The sequence below is a fragment of the Balearica regulorum genome, chromosome 6, assembly GCF_011004875.1.
Source record: "Balearica regulorum gibbericeps isolate bBalReg1 chromosome 6, bBalReg1.pri, whole genome shotgun sequence".
Taxonomy (NCBI): Eukaryota; Metazoa; Chordata; class Aves; order Gruiformes; family Gruidae; genus Balearica; species Balearica regulorum.
Window position 1 is genome coordinate 15,522,882 of NC_046189.1, and position 17,030 is coordinate 15,539,911.

Consider the following 17,030-nt stretch of genomic DNA (forward strand, 5'->3'; position numbering starts at 1 on the left):
CCCAACGGCCAGCAACTGTCCAGCCATTACGGGGCCTTCGCCGCCCCCCTGGGCGCTGGCGGTGGGCCCGGTGGGGCGGGGCGAGGTGCGGCCTGCGCGCCGGAAGTGAGCGGCGGGGGGGGGGGGGGCCTGGAGCGGCGGTGGGCGCTGGAGCGGTAGCGGCGTGGAGGGAGCGGTGTCTGTGCTGCCGGGCAGGGACGTGCTCCGGCGGCCGGGCGGAGGCGGTTCCGCGTTTGGCGGAAACAAGAAACGGGAAAGGAAGGGAGCGGCAGTGGGAGCTGGTGACGGCGGCTACCATTAGCGGCGGCAGGAGGAGGAGAAGCAGCAGCAGTCGCCGCCGCAGCAGCTGGGGTCTGCAGGCGGAGTCCGGGTGCTGCCGCCGGCAGTGAGCGGGAGTGTGCCCGCCGCCTCGTTCTTCTATTTTGTGGGAGGTCGCCGCTGCCCGCCAGCCCGCCGGGGGCTTCCCCGGAGCCGGGGCGAGGTGAGTGGTGGAGCCACCTTGTCGTTTTTTTTTTCTTGGGGGACGCCGTCGCCGCAACGCCCGGGGGGGGGGGGGGCGCAGGGCGACGGCGGTGGGAGAGCCGACGGGCGTCTGCCGGGCCGTGGCGGGCGGGGGGCGGGCAGGCGGGGAGCGGCGTTTCCTGCCGCTTCTCCTTAGCCTGGCGGCGGGGCGGGGGCCGCTGAGGGACCCTTGCGGCCGGGAGCTGGGCTGGGAGGATCGAGGCGAAAGAGTATGAGAGGGGCGAGGATTTAACTGCCCACGGTGTGTGTCTTGCGCCCCTCCACGCCCCAAGCATCATCGGGTGATTTTTTTAATTATTTTTTTTTCAAACGGCCTTTGCAATGCTGATGACTGGTGGAGGTTTTGTGTGTGTGTCTGTGTCCCCCCCCCCACCGGCTTTCCCCTGTGTAAGGCATGCCCCAGAAGAGGCTGGGAAGTAAGCCGGGGATGCGCGAGGCATGTAGTCTGTGGCATCCAGACAATGTCAGCTTGGGTGAGTCTCCACCCTGTGGAGCTGCAGGCAGTCGAGTCCCCTGCACAGGCATCGCCAAGTCTCTGGTCGACCTGGGGAACAAAACACGCTCAAATTCTCTTTCCTGGTGCAGAAAGGAAAGATTGGTTTTGGTTGGTTGTTACAGTATTTTATTTAAAAAAAAAAAAAAAACAACACACCAAAACCCTGAAATCTTTTAAGCTTTTTAGCTATATGACTTACTGAGGGCAGGCTGGTTTGTGAAGAGCCTCCTGAGCAAGGCTGGTGTCTGCATCGGTTTTCGTGAAGATGGGGAGAGTGGTATACTATTTTTTTTTGCATGTGGAACATCATTGATGGTGGGAGGGGAAGGAGGAATGTCTCTATACATGAGCATTACATGACCTGTGTAAAATTCATATAGGTATACTTACTTTTCTATTAGGTTAATGCTAGTTGTTTTAAGAAGCCAATGACTTACCTGTTCATTTTGGAAGGTTTTATTTCTTTTGGGTTTGTTGTCTTGTGTGGCAGAAAATAGTCACCTGTGTGTTTGGGCAATTTGTTTGCATTTTGTCATTTTTACTAGTATTTCAAGGCTTTTATTGTTTTTACCTGGGTATAGGTATTAAGATGGGGACAAACAGTAGTATGTGTAGTGTAATTCCTTTTTTACTGGAGGAATATAAGTACTGTCAGTTTGGCACAAGTATATTATTTCATATGGCTAATATCTTTACATTGCTATTCATGGGATGGAGGAATGGGGAGCTGCTGTTTCATGAGACTAGAATCGCATCCACTTCATTTTAAACAAATTGCCTTCTGTCTGTCCTCCAGACAGGGACGCATTAGCTTGTAAAAAACCTTTGAGCAGAAAGAATAATTTAGATGTTTATTGATGAATGAATTTAGATGTTTATTAAAACAATATGTCTGATCCCGCAAATCTTCCTATTTTACTGTCTGTTTAATCAGCTTTTCTCTGCTGAGAAGTTTACTATTAAAATAGAGGAAAAGAAAAATCACATGCTAACTCATCTTAAAAAACAAAAGTATAGGCCATAAACTCCAGTTCTAGGGAATACTTTACATGTAAGTTATATAAAGGTGTAGGCATGTCCATATTTAATATGCTGGTATCCTTCGTGGGTGGGTGGTCGATAATGGAATATAGAACTGTGTTTCTGCACCTAAGTTGGTATGTGGTTTTTCGTATCAGTGGGTGACACTCAAATTATCTTACAGAAATCCATACTAGGGAGACTTTGCTTTTATAGAACAAGGAGGTGGCACTAAGGAATTTATTTATTGCCCTCCTATAAATTTCATTTTCAGATAGGTATTTCCTTAAAATGGCTTGGTTTTTTAGAAGAGTCTTTCTACCACTGTTTCTCTGACTCAGCATGGGATGACAGAGAGAAAAGTATTGCAGAGATAAGCTACAGTTCAGGAAAGCAATGTACTTTACCAGCTGTTCATCTCTTGAAAGAATATTAAAAAATAATGTGGAAAGGGATGCTGACAAACTTTATGTAATCTTTAATCTGCCTTCCTTGAATAATACCTTGAGACCACTGCTTTCAAACTTGAATTTAATACAGTTTTTTCCAGGGGAGTAGTGCATTGACATAAACTGTTTTGAACTTACTTGCAGCCTGTTCCTTTCTTAATAAGGTGAGCCATGGTACAGAGAACACCTGTTGGTTTAAAGGAGTGTATGAGACTGCAACAGTAACTTTTGTAGGTAATGGTTCGATGCGATTGCTTTTAAGAGACTATTTTTCAAGAGTGTGTCTCAGTCTTCTGAATATAAGAATATGTGGATATTGCTTCATTTCTCCTTTCCCCCACTGACTCTTTTTTTTAGCCCTAAAGCGATTGTGTTGCTTCTTTATTTGAATTTTACAAGAATGTGAACATGTGCTCTTTTATCTCTTCCTTCAGCATTAAGATTTTTAATAAAATCAGCTAGCTCCTCTAGCCAGAAATAGTAATTTCTTTGTACTCCTAATTTAACATCTTTATGTTGTATTAATCTGATCTTTACTGGTCATACAAATTGCTTGCCTTCTTCAAATGTCTTTTAGTTGCTGGAGGGGGAAAAAAAATTCTGTCAAACTGGGACAGAGTTAAATCTGAGTGATTAAGCCAGTGAGGCAAATACTAAGAAGAATAGTGCTGAAGATCCCAGCCATTAAGTAATTTAGATCACATTCTTAACAGTAGGAAAATCCAAATCTCTTGTAGTAGAAATGAAACCAAAGGTTGCAAAATAATGACAAGGCCTTTTTTGTTATGTTAAACAGCAGTTTTATTACTGAATTTTCAAGTAGAACTGAAATAATGTGCTTCATAACTTCCCATTAACATCTGTTCATACTGAGGACCCTGCTGATTAAATCTAGAACTTGTTACAGACACTTACCAAAGCCAGAAGTGTCCAACTCTACTTCAGTCTCCAACGATAAACCAAACCTTGATGGATGCTTATTTTGTGATGTTTCACACCCTCTCTCTGCCATCACTAGAAGAAAACATATGTTGATTTACAACTGAATCAGGCAATCTTCTATAAACAAGCCTTATAAAGAGGGGCAAGCCAGATTTTTTTTATTGCTAAGGTTTAATAATATGCAGAAAAAATGCAGACTGCTGAGTAGTCACATTTAACATATTTCTATGTGGAATGTTAATTCTATTTCTACTTAAGAAAATGTTTACAAATGGTTACAAAACCAAAATTGTCATACTGAGTAGATTCTTTTTAAGGATTCAAAAATATCTCTATCATAATTGGCAGTCACAGATTTTGAGCGAGTAAACATGTTGAATGCTCTCTGCCTTTAGGAATGCCTACAAGGTTAGGGAATGCCAGTAAAGAAATTTGCACTATAATTGCCTGTTATAATTGTTCTTCAGATTGGCAAGGGACTTAAGTTTCTTCTTTTTAATCTTCAAGCATTATCGTCACTTTAAAACTGTGTTCGTTGAAAATGGCACATTATTTTCAAGAGTTTGACACTAGAAATTAGTAATAACTATCCAATTAAGCATATCAGTCCCTGAGAGAGACAAAATTCCTTGATGGTTCAGGTTGCTAATAATCATCCTCATAGTTGAAAATCTTATAAAGACTAAGAAAAGTGTCTGCAACATACTTTTTATGCAACTTGATCCAGATACATTGGCTGATATTTTCGGACTTTTCAATGAGTTAGTCTTCTATTTTGTCCTAAGTAGTAATTTTAATTATTTGCTAGGACAGGCTGTAGTTGAAGTGTTTAAGATGTTACATAGAATAATATTTTTGTTGACCTTGCTTTTTTTAATATAATCTATTAATGAAGAGCACTTGAAATGTCTTGTTCTGTGAGCTGTCACTCTCTTTGTTAAGAATTGTATGGAGGAAGGTAACATGCACAAGAATTTGGAACTGGTCTAAGGTTAAATATTAGGAAAATTATTTTTTGCCATCTTATTTTGTAATGAGTTAGTTGAATTATATAGAGAGGGCTGGGGAGTAGGAGGAATTCCAGAGCTACTATAAAAATAGTTTTAAAACTTTTTAGTTGTAGAACATAATTTTTATCTGTTACTGAATTTCTAGTCTCAGAGATTAATCAGATTAGTTTAAATTGATGTAATCAGAAAGATGATTGAATCTTCATTGCCTCTGGTATTTCCTTTTAGGAGAGCAGTGTGTAAGGTGAAAGTTTTTATAAAAAAATATTTTAGCGAGTCTGGTGAGGGAATATACACAGTAGCAAAACTGTTATGATACATTTACTTTTCTTGAGTAAATATTTTAAAGTGTACAAGAACTCAAGTTGTTGCTGATAAAAATGATGCAGAGTAAATGGTAAACTGAATGAGGATTGTTCTCATGTTGTGTAAAAATTATCTTAAATATCATCCCTTATTGGAAAGTGAACATATTGTTCTAATTGTTATATTTGACTTCTGCTGAACTGATCTTGTACTCTGTAAGGGCATCGGTACTCTGTCAATGTGTTTAGAATAGCAAGTTGTGTTCATATAGTAAAACAATGCTCTCTTGTTTAAGCTATGTTAAGCAACAGGTCCAAACCACCTTACTATTTCCTACTGTTTATTACAGCACAATGGCTGATTTCTAGCGTATCAGGGTTAGAAAGAAACAGGAGGAAGAAGTGACGTCATTTTCCAGTTTTGTGGCTCTGATCAGTTTACTAATTGTGTCAGTATTGCACTTTGATCTGAAAAAATCTAGGAGAAGTTAAATAAAGAACCTGATCATTTCTCTAAAATACATGTATGAAGTGGAAAAATAAGCTAAATAAAACATATATACAGAAAGAGGCTGGGGGGGGAGACTAATTGGCATCATTCATCCTCTCTGATAACTTTAGTCTTCAGAAAGCTTTGGGAGCAGTTGCATGGGGACCAGCAGAAACTTCTGTTCATGTGATAGAGTTGAAGTCCACTGCCTATCACTGGCATAGGGTCATTTGCTATTGCCAGTGCTGTCATTATCTCATCTTGTCCTTCCCTTTCCCCAAAGACTTAACAATTTGCTATGTTTGTAGGCCCTGTAGTATTCCTGGCGTATCTTTTTGTCCTTAATACTAGGATAAAGAAAAACAAAAAGCGCTGTGCGTAGAGTTGACATGTGCAATACAATTACTTCTTGCAGTTATTTTTTTATAATTGTTGCTTTTGTGACTCTTCCAGAAGAAAGGAAGAGTTTAGTAGTTTGCTCCCTAAAGAAAAGCTCCAAGTAGAGCTTGTTGCTTTCCAATGATAGACTTCATCTTGATGCAAATTCTGTCATGTTACCAGTTTTCTGCTTTAAGAACAGCCATCTTTAGCATAGGAAAGGTAGTTCATTCTATGTGATCATAGTCTTAATGTGTGAACTTCGTTATAGAGTCCTGGTAAAAGTGCTCCCGCAGACTAAAACTGTTACCAAGCAAGTAGTTTCTGCTTCTACTATACCACAATCGTGTATCAATGACTTGTGAAAAACTCTGCAGGTTCTTCGAGGATCTACTGCAAAAGGATTATTCTGTGCAGAATTTTACATTATCTTCTGAAATCCAGTTAGTCATCGTAAAAGCAAAAATGTTTTCAGAAATGTCCAAAAGACTTACTAGCCTTACTGAAACTGTAATCGGTAAATTTACATCATCTGCTTGTAAAATTGGATTTTGAAGGCTTTGTCATTAAATGGTGTTAGAAGTGCTAATAATGAATATGTATCAAGCATTGATGATGAAATAATCCAGTCTCAAACGGTTGAATTCTTACTCCGATATCACCTTTGCAGTTAAATCCCTTCAATATGTGTCATAAAATTGCCTGCTGAGTTAAGTACAACATTAAAAGTTGAGTGAGTTACTGCATACTGTGAAAAATACTACCTTTACAACATAGAATTCAAAAAGGGCTTTTTGGTGTGTAGATTTTAATTCTTTTTGGAACTTACAGATGGTGCTAAGATAGCTTTGCCCCAACTGTGTTTTTTCAGTCAGTGATGAAAAAAATATTTAGTGTTTTCTTAATGTCTCTGGGTTTCTTTTAAATAATTTCATTTATTATTATAATGAAATATCTCTTTGTCCAAAATGCCTATTTGATTGGTTTAATCAATAAGAAAGTATGCTGAAACTATATTTGACAGGTTTTTTTTCTGTCAAAGGGCTTGTGGATGCGTAGTGGTATTCTTAATTCTGTGAAGTTGCTGAATTGATCCTTGTGATATACTATTAGTGAAAAGACAGATGTTCAGAAGGAAACAGCTTGTGTACACGGTTGCTGGCTTTCCATCTCTCCTCTTTCCATCTCTTTGTGATGAGATGTCACTGGTGGACTTTGTTATAGATGCTATAGAAGATAGCATTAGCGAAACAAATGTGCAGGTTCTTTGGAGGAAGTTGTTCCATGCGTTGTTCGTAAACTTCTTCTAGTCATTAATCTCTATACAGATGCATTTGCTACACCTGGATTAGCCACAGGTTTGCAGTTCTCCCAGCTTGTGTCTCTGACAGTGCTAACCCAGCCTCAAGAACTGTGTGTTCCACTCAGTGGTTTTTCTAGTAGGTCTTTTAATGAAATGGTATAAATAAGAGCAAAAGAGAAGCAATTGAGATTAGAGACTTTTTTTTTTTCCTTATGTTTTTCCTGGCAGAATTATCCATAGGTCTTACTTAGCTTTAGTGATCACTTAACTGTTGTGTGCTAAAAATACTTTTTAAAAGAAGAGAGACTTAATTCACCTAGGTTATGTGATCCAGTTTACAGCATGATCCATAGCATGCCAAATTGATAAAATTGAAGGCTTGATGAGTTGCAGTGAAAGGTTCTACCTTGGGGAAGCTGTTGAGAGAGGAAGAGAAGCTACATCCTTGTGTACATCTTCCTAGACCATGATTATATAGTTTTGAAAAAAGTAAAGGTTCTTTCATCTCTGGGATATAAAAGCATTTTTAAAAACAAAGACAGACTCCCAGGCTGCAATGTGCATCTTATGAGTATTAAAAGGCATCTATCCAGGATTTCAGAATCTGTCATAGGAAATACTTTGCACTGTGATGTTGTATATGAATTCATTTTCATATACAGATGATGAATGTTATCTATAATTATTTTACACAAGCTGATTTACAAAACTGGGATGGGTTCTAGCACAATATTGAAACCAGTAAGTTTTCAAGGATGTTTTCAAACATCTCATGAATGAGACTGATTTATTTTTTTTTTAGCTTAATGATGATCTTGCAAAGGTGAAATTGGCATGGGAAGCTTATTAGTTTTGCAGCAATACTGTATTTGCATATTAATTGCCTTAATTTTAATCCTGTGTTTTTTTCTGCTTTGTGTCTGAGCTTACTGCTTGTTACTCCTCTTCTTTATGGTTTAGAACAAGAAGTATTGAATTAGGTGGGAAAAGAAATACTGTCTAACAAATGTGAAACCATTTCATTATGACTATGACAGTGTTCCCTCAGGTTTTCTCATATCGTTGGCTGGGAATATGCAAAGAGAAGTTCAGATCTGAAATTTGTGTTAACTCTGAACCATTGTATCTTCAAGGACAAGGCACCCTGTGTGAAATAAATGGCCTATCTACTCTAGCTTCCTTCAGAAGTGAGGACAATGTTCACCACCCAGGGAGGTTCCTCACAATTGTTCTATGGGAGGTACGTTACTGATGGATTGTGTCTGGACTTAAAATAAAGCCTCAGTATTTGGTATTGTGCTGTTGGCTATTCCAAGGCAGTTTCCCACTCATGTATGGCTGTTTTCGATTTCATTCTGACTTGCCTAGTTCATGCCTGTATAGTGATGAGGCATCTTGCATAGGATTTTTGAATACATGCCAGAAGCCAAGCATTCCAAGCTCTGTTTATCCTTAGTAATTTTGCTTCCTGCTTTTCTCCTTGCTAGAAGGATCACCATGATCTTGTTGCACTATTTAAAATTGAGTTAATCATTGTTGGAATCTGTTTTCTTTTAATATACTAATGCAAGTTTGGACTTCCTAGGTGTCTGCAATCATTCTTAGTCACAGGTGACTAAAGACCTTTTACACAAATGTGGTTTATAGTGCATTTAAGAAAAAAAAAATCCCAGAGCGAAAAAAACATTAAGTTGTTCTGAGTCTTTAAAGAAAAATGCTTTACAGACCTCTGTTCTCCAAGGATGTTGTCACTTATCTCTTTAATGCATAACGTAAGAAAATGACCTTTTACTTGGACGTGTAGTTCTGAGTGACTTTGATAGAAACATGGATGATTGCACGCTATTCCCGGAAAAGCCCTCTGCAAGTTTGTTGTGCATATCAGTGACTAACAATTCTAGTACTTTGGATTTTAGTTAACAGTAGTTGTGTCTGAGGGCTTAAGAAAAGCACTTATATCTATTAAATAGTGGCATTTTATTGGGGGGGGGGAGGGGGAGCCAGTAGTTTTCACTCACTAGTAACTTTGCGAGGTAGTAATACTGACTAAAACTTGTGAATTCCTTTGGCCATCTGTGAGCATGTCACAGGTCAGGACAACAGCTCTGCCTGAAGCTGGGTAACAAAAGATCACTTTTTCTTGCACCTCTACTCAGGTATGTCTATCAATAAGTAACTTAATGATATCTTATGATCAGTTCTGTGAAACTGAAAGGCTATTTGTCGGATTGATGTGAGTACCAACAATAAATGCCTGCCCAGGGAGGAAGGAGAGGAATTCTTTTCCTAAAGAAATGTTCAGTTGTTCTGGATTAGAGACCTCAGAGATTCTGTCTAAGAAGCATAGCAGAAGTGAGAAGTCTCATTTTCAGCAGTTACATGGAAGGAGGAGGAGGGCCCCATAGAAAAGTGTGAATGTTGTCTTCCCTTCTGGCAGCTGGCAGAGTGGACAATTGAAGCAAAAGGGAAACGAGTGAAACAGCCACGTGACAGTTCTTAAAGACACTGTACATTTCACTTTATGAAGACTGATCTATATTAACTAAACTCCAGTTGATAGTGCAGCATACAGCTTAACCTTTTGTGCTTGCTATCCTAGTTAATGGAAATCAGAGACTTTCTTGTTAAAAGTAAAATGGAAACCAAACCCCCACTGACTAGTGCTTGTGATTAGCTTGAATGAAACTTTCTATTTTGATACTGCTTTTTGCTATTTAGCTTGAATCTGTGCAAAAACTTCAGAAGGTCTTCAGAAACAACAAGAATTAAAAAAAAAAAAAAAAAGGCTTTGGAATTAGTTATTCTGGCTTTGTAATGAAAAATCTTAAATTATCTTTTATCAACTGGAATGGAATATTTGTGGAATGACTAGCATGAATTGTGGGGTTGAAAGTCCAGTGTAGAGCAAACAAAGTATTTTTAGACTGTGTACTTTCAACTTTAGTGGTTTCATTTCTGAAATGTGATGGCTTGGGCATCTCTCCTTTTGAAAAGAGATGTCACTTAATCTTCATTCTCCTGAAGTGTCAGGTAGTTAATATATTTACAGGTGTCATGTAGGAAGTTAGCTTGGATAGATTGTTATGCGCAAAAGTTTGGGGAATGATTTTGTGTCTTTTTTTCTGGGCCTAGATTCTTCAAAAGTGTATTAGGTTTGTGTGGCCTTTAAATTTCAAATACACATAATGTAGGAAATAAACATTGTCACTTAACAGAAACTACTTCAATTTAATGTACAGGCTGTCTGCTGTCATTGTCATGAAAAGAGTTTAAATTAAACTGCTGTTGCTTGCTTTCTGGCCTAAAGACTGATGTGAGTGCAGTACATAAGGCATGTTACTGTATTGTCTGTGAATTTTCAAATTATTACTCGTATCTAGTACCTTCTGATGATTAATGTTTTCCACTAATTCTTGTGAAGTGTGTCCTTTCTTATTTTGAAGATGACAACACAAACTGTTATGTCCCTCTATAACATGACCATGGGCCAGCCTCATGTCTTTGTATACTGTAAAGTGAAAAGTGCATTAGCATTTGAGAAATGAGAATTGAACCTAAAACAATAATAAAATAGGTGTAAAGTGTTTATAAAACAGGATAATCTGCTTTAAAGCAATGTCTTCCTAAAACTTTACTTAGTTTCTCAATTTTGTAGAGCATGATAAAACCCCTACCTTCTGAGCGTGGATTACACTTCTCATTTTTTCCTTCCTTCCTTTTGTTTAAAATGTCTCACCTGAAACTAGAAGGCCAGAACTTTTATTTTTCTGCATTTATGCTCATTATTAGCCTTCTGAGATAAGGTTAGTCTGGCATACTCTGATAAAACTCTTGGCAGGCTGTGAGCATTTGAGAACAACACTTCTATATATGTGATCTAATGAAACATGATAAAATGTTACAAGATATTGATGTCTTGTGTAGTACGCTGTTCCAGTTAAAGCTGCCTAAATCTTTAGTTTTCTACTTTAGAGTGAGTTGAAAAGCAAGATAAAGGACCAGTTGTTCTCTTACAAAAATGTTAAAAATTGCAGTTGACCTTATGTTGTCTGCATTCTTTTTGCCTTCCAGTGTGGATTTAAATATTTGGGTTTACAACTGCGCATGCTTTCACTATGTTATGATGTGCCATAAGACTTGAGAAGCTATAGCCTACTGGTAAATTCAGCAGCTGCTTCTTCATTCCTAAAATGACTTTTGCTGGATTATTTTCCTTAAAATGTTGGTATTTTAGCATGGTTCAGGCAGCATTGTGGGTGGGAATATGGAACTAACATATATTCAAAAGTAGGGCTTTTTTTGTTTTGCAGTGTGATTAAATATATTGTTTCGTATCTGGTTACTCTATATAAAGTATGCATCTTAAATCATCACCTTTTATCATGTCTATTCCAGGACACTCAGACTGAAGTATCAAATTTTTTGGAGTATAGTGACAGCCATTGCTCAAAACAGTGGTATGTAGGGTCTGAAGTTTGGTTGGTTTTTAATAGAATTTGGAATATGTAGACAGTTAACCAGTTAAAATATTATATTATTAGTTCATTTTTTGAAAACAAAATTTAAAATTTTGCCTGATTTGACTCATTGTGGATAACTGTAGCGCTGTGATGGAATCACCTATTGAACTAAAGAACACTACTTTGTGGGGGAATTGAAGGTCCAGTAAAAGAAGCCCTTAGTTTACTTATTATGTCTCTTGTAACTTCTGAAGTTCTGGTTGCATCTGTAATGTGATTAGTAACATTCAACTGGGGGGTGAGGGGATAGCAGCACTCTGGTCCTGTGTGCATCAAGAATTATCCATGGAGGTACATGGAACTAGTTTGAATATAGGGTTTGAGGCTTGTATTTCAACACTAGTAAATAGTGGTGATCTTCCTAGTATTAGGTATGCACGCAGTAGCCTGGTATTTAATGGAATACAAGTTGATAACTCTGTAGTGTAGTTCGCGTATTTATATTGCCACTATGCTTAATATATTTATAGATCATGTTTAGAAAATCTGTTTGTAACTAACTGATCTTTTTCTTTCCAAGGATGAGCAATATAAGCACTGAAATGATACCCATGACTCTTGATTTGTGCCCTCTGTGTATTGCTGATCTTTTATAGTGTCTTGAGGAACAGGACAGTATTTAAAAAGAGGAAGTTAAGTCTGCCACAGAGGAAGCATTATATTAAGGATTAAATACTGTCCTTGTCATCTTTGAACCACACTTATTCTGCTGTCTTGTTACATGCATGGGTGTTTTTCTTTATACAGTCTTCCAGTTCTCTAGCTGAGTTGCAGACAACAAGTAGTTTTGAAAGTTAAGTGTGTGGCTCTCTTGTCCTCTTTTTGGGTATTGGTCTTGGAATGTTTGTTTCTGAAACGCTGCTTGATTTGAAACTGGATAGGTGGAAAAATCCTTTTTTCTGTGCTCAATTCCTTCCTATACTTGGGCTTAAGTTTGCATGTGTGCTCTTAAGTTTTGTTGGCTAGAATTGCCCCACAGGAGATATTACATCCACTGATAACTGGACAGAATATTGTTCTTTGTGTTTCCCATCTCAAAATGCATGTGGAGGGGGATTGGATAGTATAATTAGCTGTGCTAGTCCTGTGCTTTGTGCATATTCTCCTCATCTGGGAGAAATTCTTTAGATGATGCCCAAGAATTGAAAAAGGGGATGAGAACTTGCTTTCTGTGACTTGTTTGCATTTTAAAGAATATAAACTGTCAGGAATAATAGAGCTGTAAAGACATACTGTTAGAATTGACCTTACTACTCAGCACAGAAGGCTGTAAATGATTCCACAGATGTATTGTTCTTTTAATTGTTTTCTTCTGAGAGAAAGTTGTGGCATCAGATGAAAAGTTGAGATCAGGAATAAACAAGGTCTTAGGACGGATCCTGTTTTTTTTACAGGTATTTCTTCATAAATGATGTTATGGGGCACACTCTGGCTTGTGACTGAGCTGTTTCATCTCGAGATCTCATAAATGGTTGCACTGAATGGATAGAGACAGTGACATACGAATAATGCTAACAGCCAGGCATGGATCCCTGGTAGTCATTCTCAGTGGTATTGCCATGGGACCATAGCCAGTCAGTTCCCTTAATAAGTGTGAAGGTCCACTGGCAGCTCTGACAGAACAGCTGCAACTGATGTTATAGCTTACTAGCACCTAGTTGTTGAGTCATTCACTGCTGATGGTTCTAGCTACTGTCCAGTATGAATTTTGGCTAGTTTCTTGACTAAAATTTCCATGTGCACCTTAGTGACCAGGCTTTCAAAGAGTGGTTACTACACTAATTTTGCACTTATTACGGTTTTGTCAGGCTTTTCTTACACTGCTGTATATTCAGGCAATATCAGAATGCAAGGTTAAGATTTTAGAATATTGTTGGACAATAAAAGGAGAGCAAAACAACATGACCCATTTTCAGCTTTTTCTAAGTTCAGTAAAACTGAATTGTTTGTATGACTTCCTTCAATATGACGGGAAAATTGCCCAGGTAATTGCTTCCTCATTTTTTTTCTGTTTATTTGTGTCATCCTTCAAAGTGGTGCAGGATTTCTGTCAAATGCAAAAGAGCGTTTTCAACAGAATGCCAAATCCAGCCGTATGAGAACAGAACTAGTTGCTTTGGCTTCACCAGGTTAAAACCTACCTTGTGTATAAGTAGTTTAATCAGGGAGGGGGAAAAAAATAAAGCCCCAGACAAAAAAACCACCCACACCCCAAAACCTAACTATGTTCTGCGTGGAAATGTTCTAAAGACTTATTTGTTGAGACTTAAGTATTTGAGGACTCGTGGTAATGGATTATGTTTGTAATACTACCTGCCTCTTGTCTAGTGCTTTTTATGAGCAAGTATGCAAAAAATATACTGGTATAAATAAAAGTAAAGTTGTTGGCTTTTTTCTTTCTAATTTTCTGACCTCTCTAATATAGTTGCAGCTAGAAAGTGATAGCAGTGAGTACTAGGAATCCATCCTTGGTCTGTGTGACCAGCAACGTTTAGCATTGCAACAATAGCAATGTGTGGAAATCTTTCCCAACTTTCTTCCACTGACTTTTGGGCTTGTTTTTCTTTTTCCTACAGAAGGTGGACTTTTCTTATTTGCTTTTCTTTACTTGAAAAGGGATGGGGGGTCTCATGGTTGTGTTTTGTTGTTGTTGTTGTTTGTGCGTTTTTGTTTGGTTTGGGGTTTTTTTTGGTGGGTTTTTTTTTTTGTTTTTTAAGAAAAAGCTTTTTGAGGTCCTTCCAGTCTTTGGCTTGTAAAATTAAATTTTAAATGGCACACTGTCTTTCGTGTGTGTGTAATGTTGTCCAATCCTGAATATGCTATTGTATATCTAATATTTCTTGACTTTTTAACACTGTGGTGGTTCTTTCTGCTATCACTTCCTCTTGGAAAAAAGAAGACCTAATTTATTTTAGATGAATCAGAAGATATATATGAGAAACTTTGATTTTCTAACTTCACATATGTGAATTGCTTGGATTGTCTGCTGCACCCTGCAGATAGTTTAGTCTTAACCTTTTTTCTTATGAGGGGAAGGAGAGGTCTTCTGGCTCCTTTCAGTACTTGATTATGAGGGAGGTGATGATATGTTTATACCCATGTGAAAGCTTTGCATCAATAAATTTTCAGTACTGTAATGAAGTGATTTGAATTAGTCACTTTAGCAGTTTTAAAGGCTTTTGCAGGACTTGACAGTGGGAAAAGCCTAATTCATGAGAATTAATTTTATTCATAATAATTAGTAGAATTTTTAAACTGCTTTGATAATAGCTTTCATCTGATTCTTATGCAGTGTGACCTACAAACTGAACTTGTGATTTCTGTGTTTAGGCATGACATTAGCTAAATTTTTTTTTTTTAATATCCTGAAGTTGTTTTGGATGAGACATCTGAAATATTTTATGTAGTGGTGTCAACAAGCATAGGCGATTTTCCTAAACTTTTCTTTTGTACTTTATTAAATGTTTGGGTTGTCCTTGACCTAATTTGAAGTCTGATTTTTTTTTTATGATTTTTTTTTTTTGTCCCACCACAACCTGCAAAGTCAATTTGGCAATCAACTTTTTGATGTTCCAATTTATACAAAAGTATATAGAGATTAAATGCACCAGAAATGCTCAGGGATTGTTAAGTCTAGAGATATAGCTCAGACATTGGTGGATATTTTTTTATGAAATGGTTTATTATTATTTGACCTGTTTAAAAACTGTTGCTCTGAATTATGTCAAATCCTTTCAGCCATTGAGTCACAAATAATAATTCAATCTCTTATTCCTCTCCTAATACATCCATGTGCAATGAAAATTCAGATGCCTTGTCTGTTCTAGGGTGGACTCTGTTACTTCCTCTATTATCTTAAAGGCCCAAAGTTGACTTCGCTTGTTTATTCGTGGAACCGATCAACTTGTCTTTTATCAGGCTGCAGTTTGGAAACCTGTTTTCCCCATGAAACATATTCATCTGAAGTCTAGTATGGCACAAACCCTGTTATATTGCTAGAAGTCTTCCTGAAAATAATTGATTTACAGTTCTAGGTCTACTTTTACTGTTGAGTAGAAGGAGAGGGGAGATTAATGTCAGGGGATACCTTGACGAAAGAGCTGCATTTCTACCTACAGGACCGTGTTCTCTGCCCATCCCTCTGCATGCTTTAGAGCTAGTCAAGTGAACTACCTGCTGTAAATGAACAGGATGAGATGCTCTGACCTGTATGAATGCACTTCAACATGTTTCTGGAGAATGAAAAGGAGAAAGAAAAAAAAAAAAAAGAAGACGCAGAGGTGGTGATTTAATAGTAAGAGCTGTAATACCTCATCTTTTGACATGGAATGGCATCTCTAATTCTGAAAGGTAAAGATGGATGAAGTCCATCACCAGTATAGATTTTGGGTCCTCCAAAGAAGAAGCTTCATTTAATTCCAGTGTTCCCCTACTGATGATGGAAACAGATGTGTGGCACTATCAAATGCAACATTCCTTTACAGTCTGGATGTGGTCCCTGGCAGAAGTTATAAATAAGTATACATAAGGAATTCAATTACATACGTTATTAATTATGAGCTACCTTTAGTGCAGAGATATGTTGGGATGCAGAGAGAATGTGCAGAAGGCCCCCAGTGGAATGAAATTTATAACTCTGCAAAAATGATTTCTTTTTTTGGCTTGTAAACCAGTGTCTGATTTGTCACAAGCTGGCCCTTTAAGATATGCTAGGCTGTGGCTCCTATCAGCAAAACTTTATAAATCCTTCGGAAAGATAATAGGAAGAAGTTGCCAGCAAGACTTAAACCTGAATGGCCATTTAGAGGTCTGAAGGAAGATAGAAAACCAATAAAAGCAATGAAATAATTTTTCTTTTTTTAAGCTTGACTGTAAATCCTTTCATTGTGCTGCTTTCTTGATTTAATTCAGCTTGAGATAGAGAGCTAAGATTCAAGTGTAATAATCTTTTCTACAAAAAATGAAGCTAAAAAAAAATCTTGCAGCCAGTTCACACCTCACTGTTAGCAATTCGAGGAAGTGAGACTGTAGGCTAGTGGAATGTTCCACAAACTTCTGCATCTGCACAAATCTTTTCATAGTGCAGTAGACAAACACAACTTGGAAATTATTTTGCTTTTAAATATTGAGGTGTTAATGAATTAAGAGATTTACTGTAATGTGGCTTTTAAACTGGTTGCTGTCACCTACATTTTAAATAGCCACTTTTGCTGCTTTGTGTCTCATTTTGGCTACAGCAAATTAATGTACATCAGTTCTTTCTTGCCAACCCTTGTCCTTAACAAGATGTGAATGTGGTCCAAGCGATTACCATTTCTAGTGTCACAAATGACATTCCTTATACAGTGTGGTCAACTCAGTACAGCTGCTTTAGCAATAAAAACAGTTATTGTGGTACATATTCCACTTTTAGTGTTGTATTCTGTAGTTTATTCGTCTGCCTCAATCCTTAGAGAGGTCTTTATACCAAAGCATATATTTTTTGAGGAAACAAAAATAATTGTTGCTTTGGGATGTTCAGAAAAAAACTTCACTCTGAGGCTTGCCAAATTGTTACACAGCTGTTAAGATGATATAATGGTTTTTTGTTTGACT

The 17,030-nt window shown here is 37.8% G+C and overlaps 1 protein-coding gene across 1 annotated transcript in view; it reads left to right on the forward strand.

The window, feature by feature from the left end:
• The first annotated feature begins 834 nt into the window (after positions 1-834).
• Positions 835-17,030, forward strand: part of RAPH1 (Ras association (RalGDS/AF-6) and pleckstrin homology domains 1) — a 98,536-nt gene continuing 82,340 nt past the window's right edge. Inside the window, 1 exon segment of the mRNA XM_075756455.1 lies at positions 835-995. Coding sequence (XP_075612570.1) covers positions 984-995 — 12 coding nt within the window. The 5' untranslated portion in view covers positions 835-983.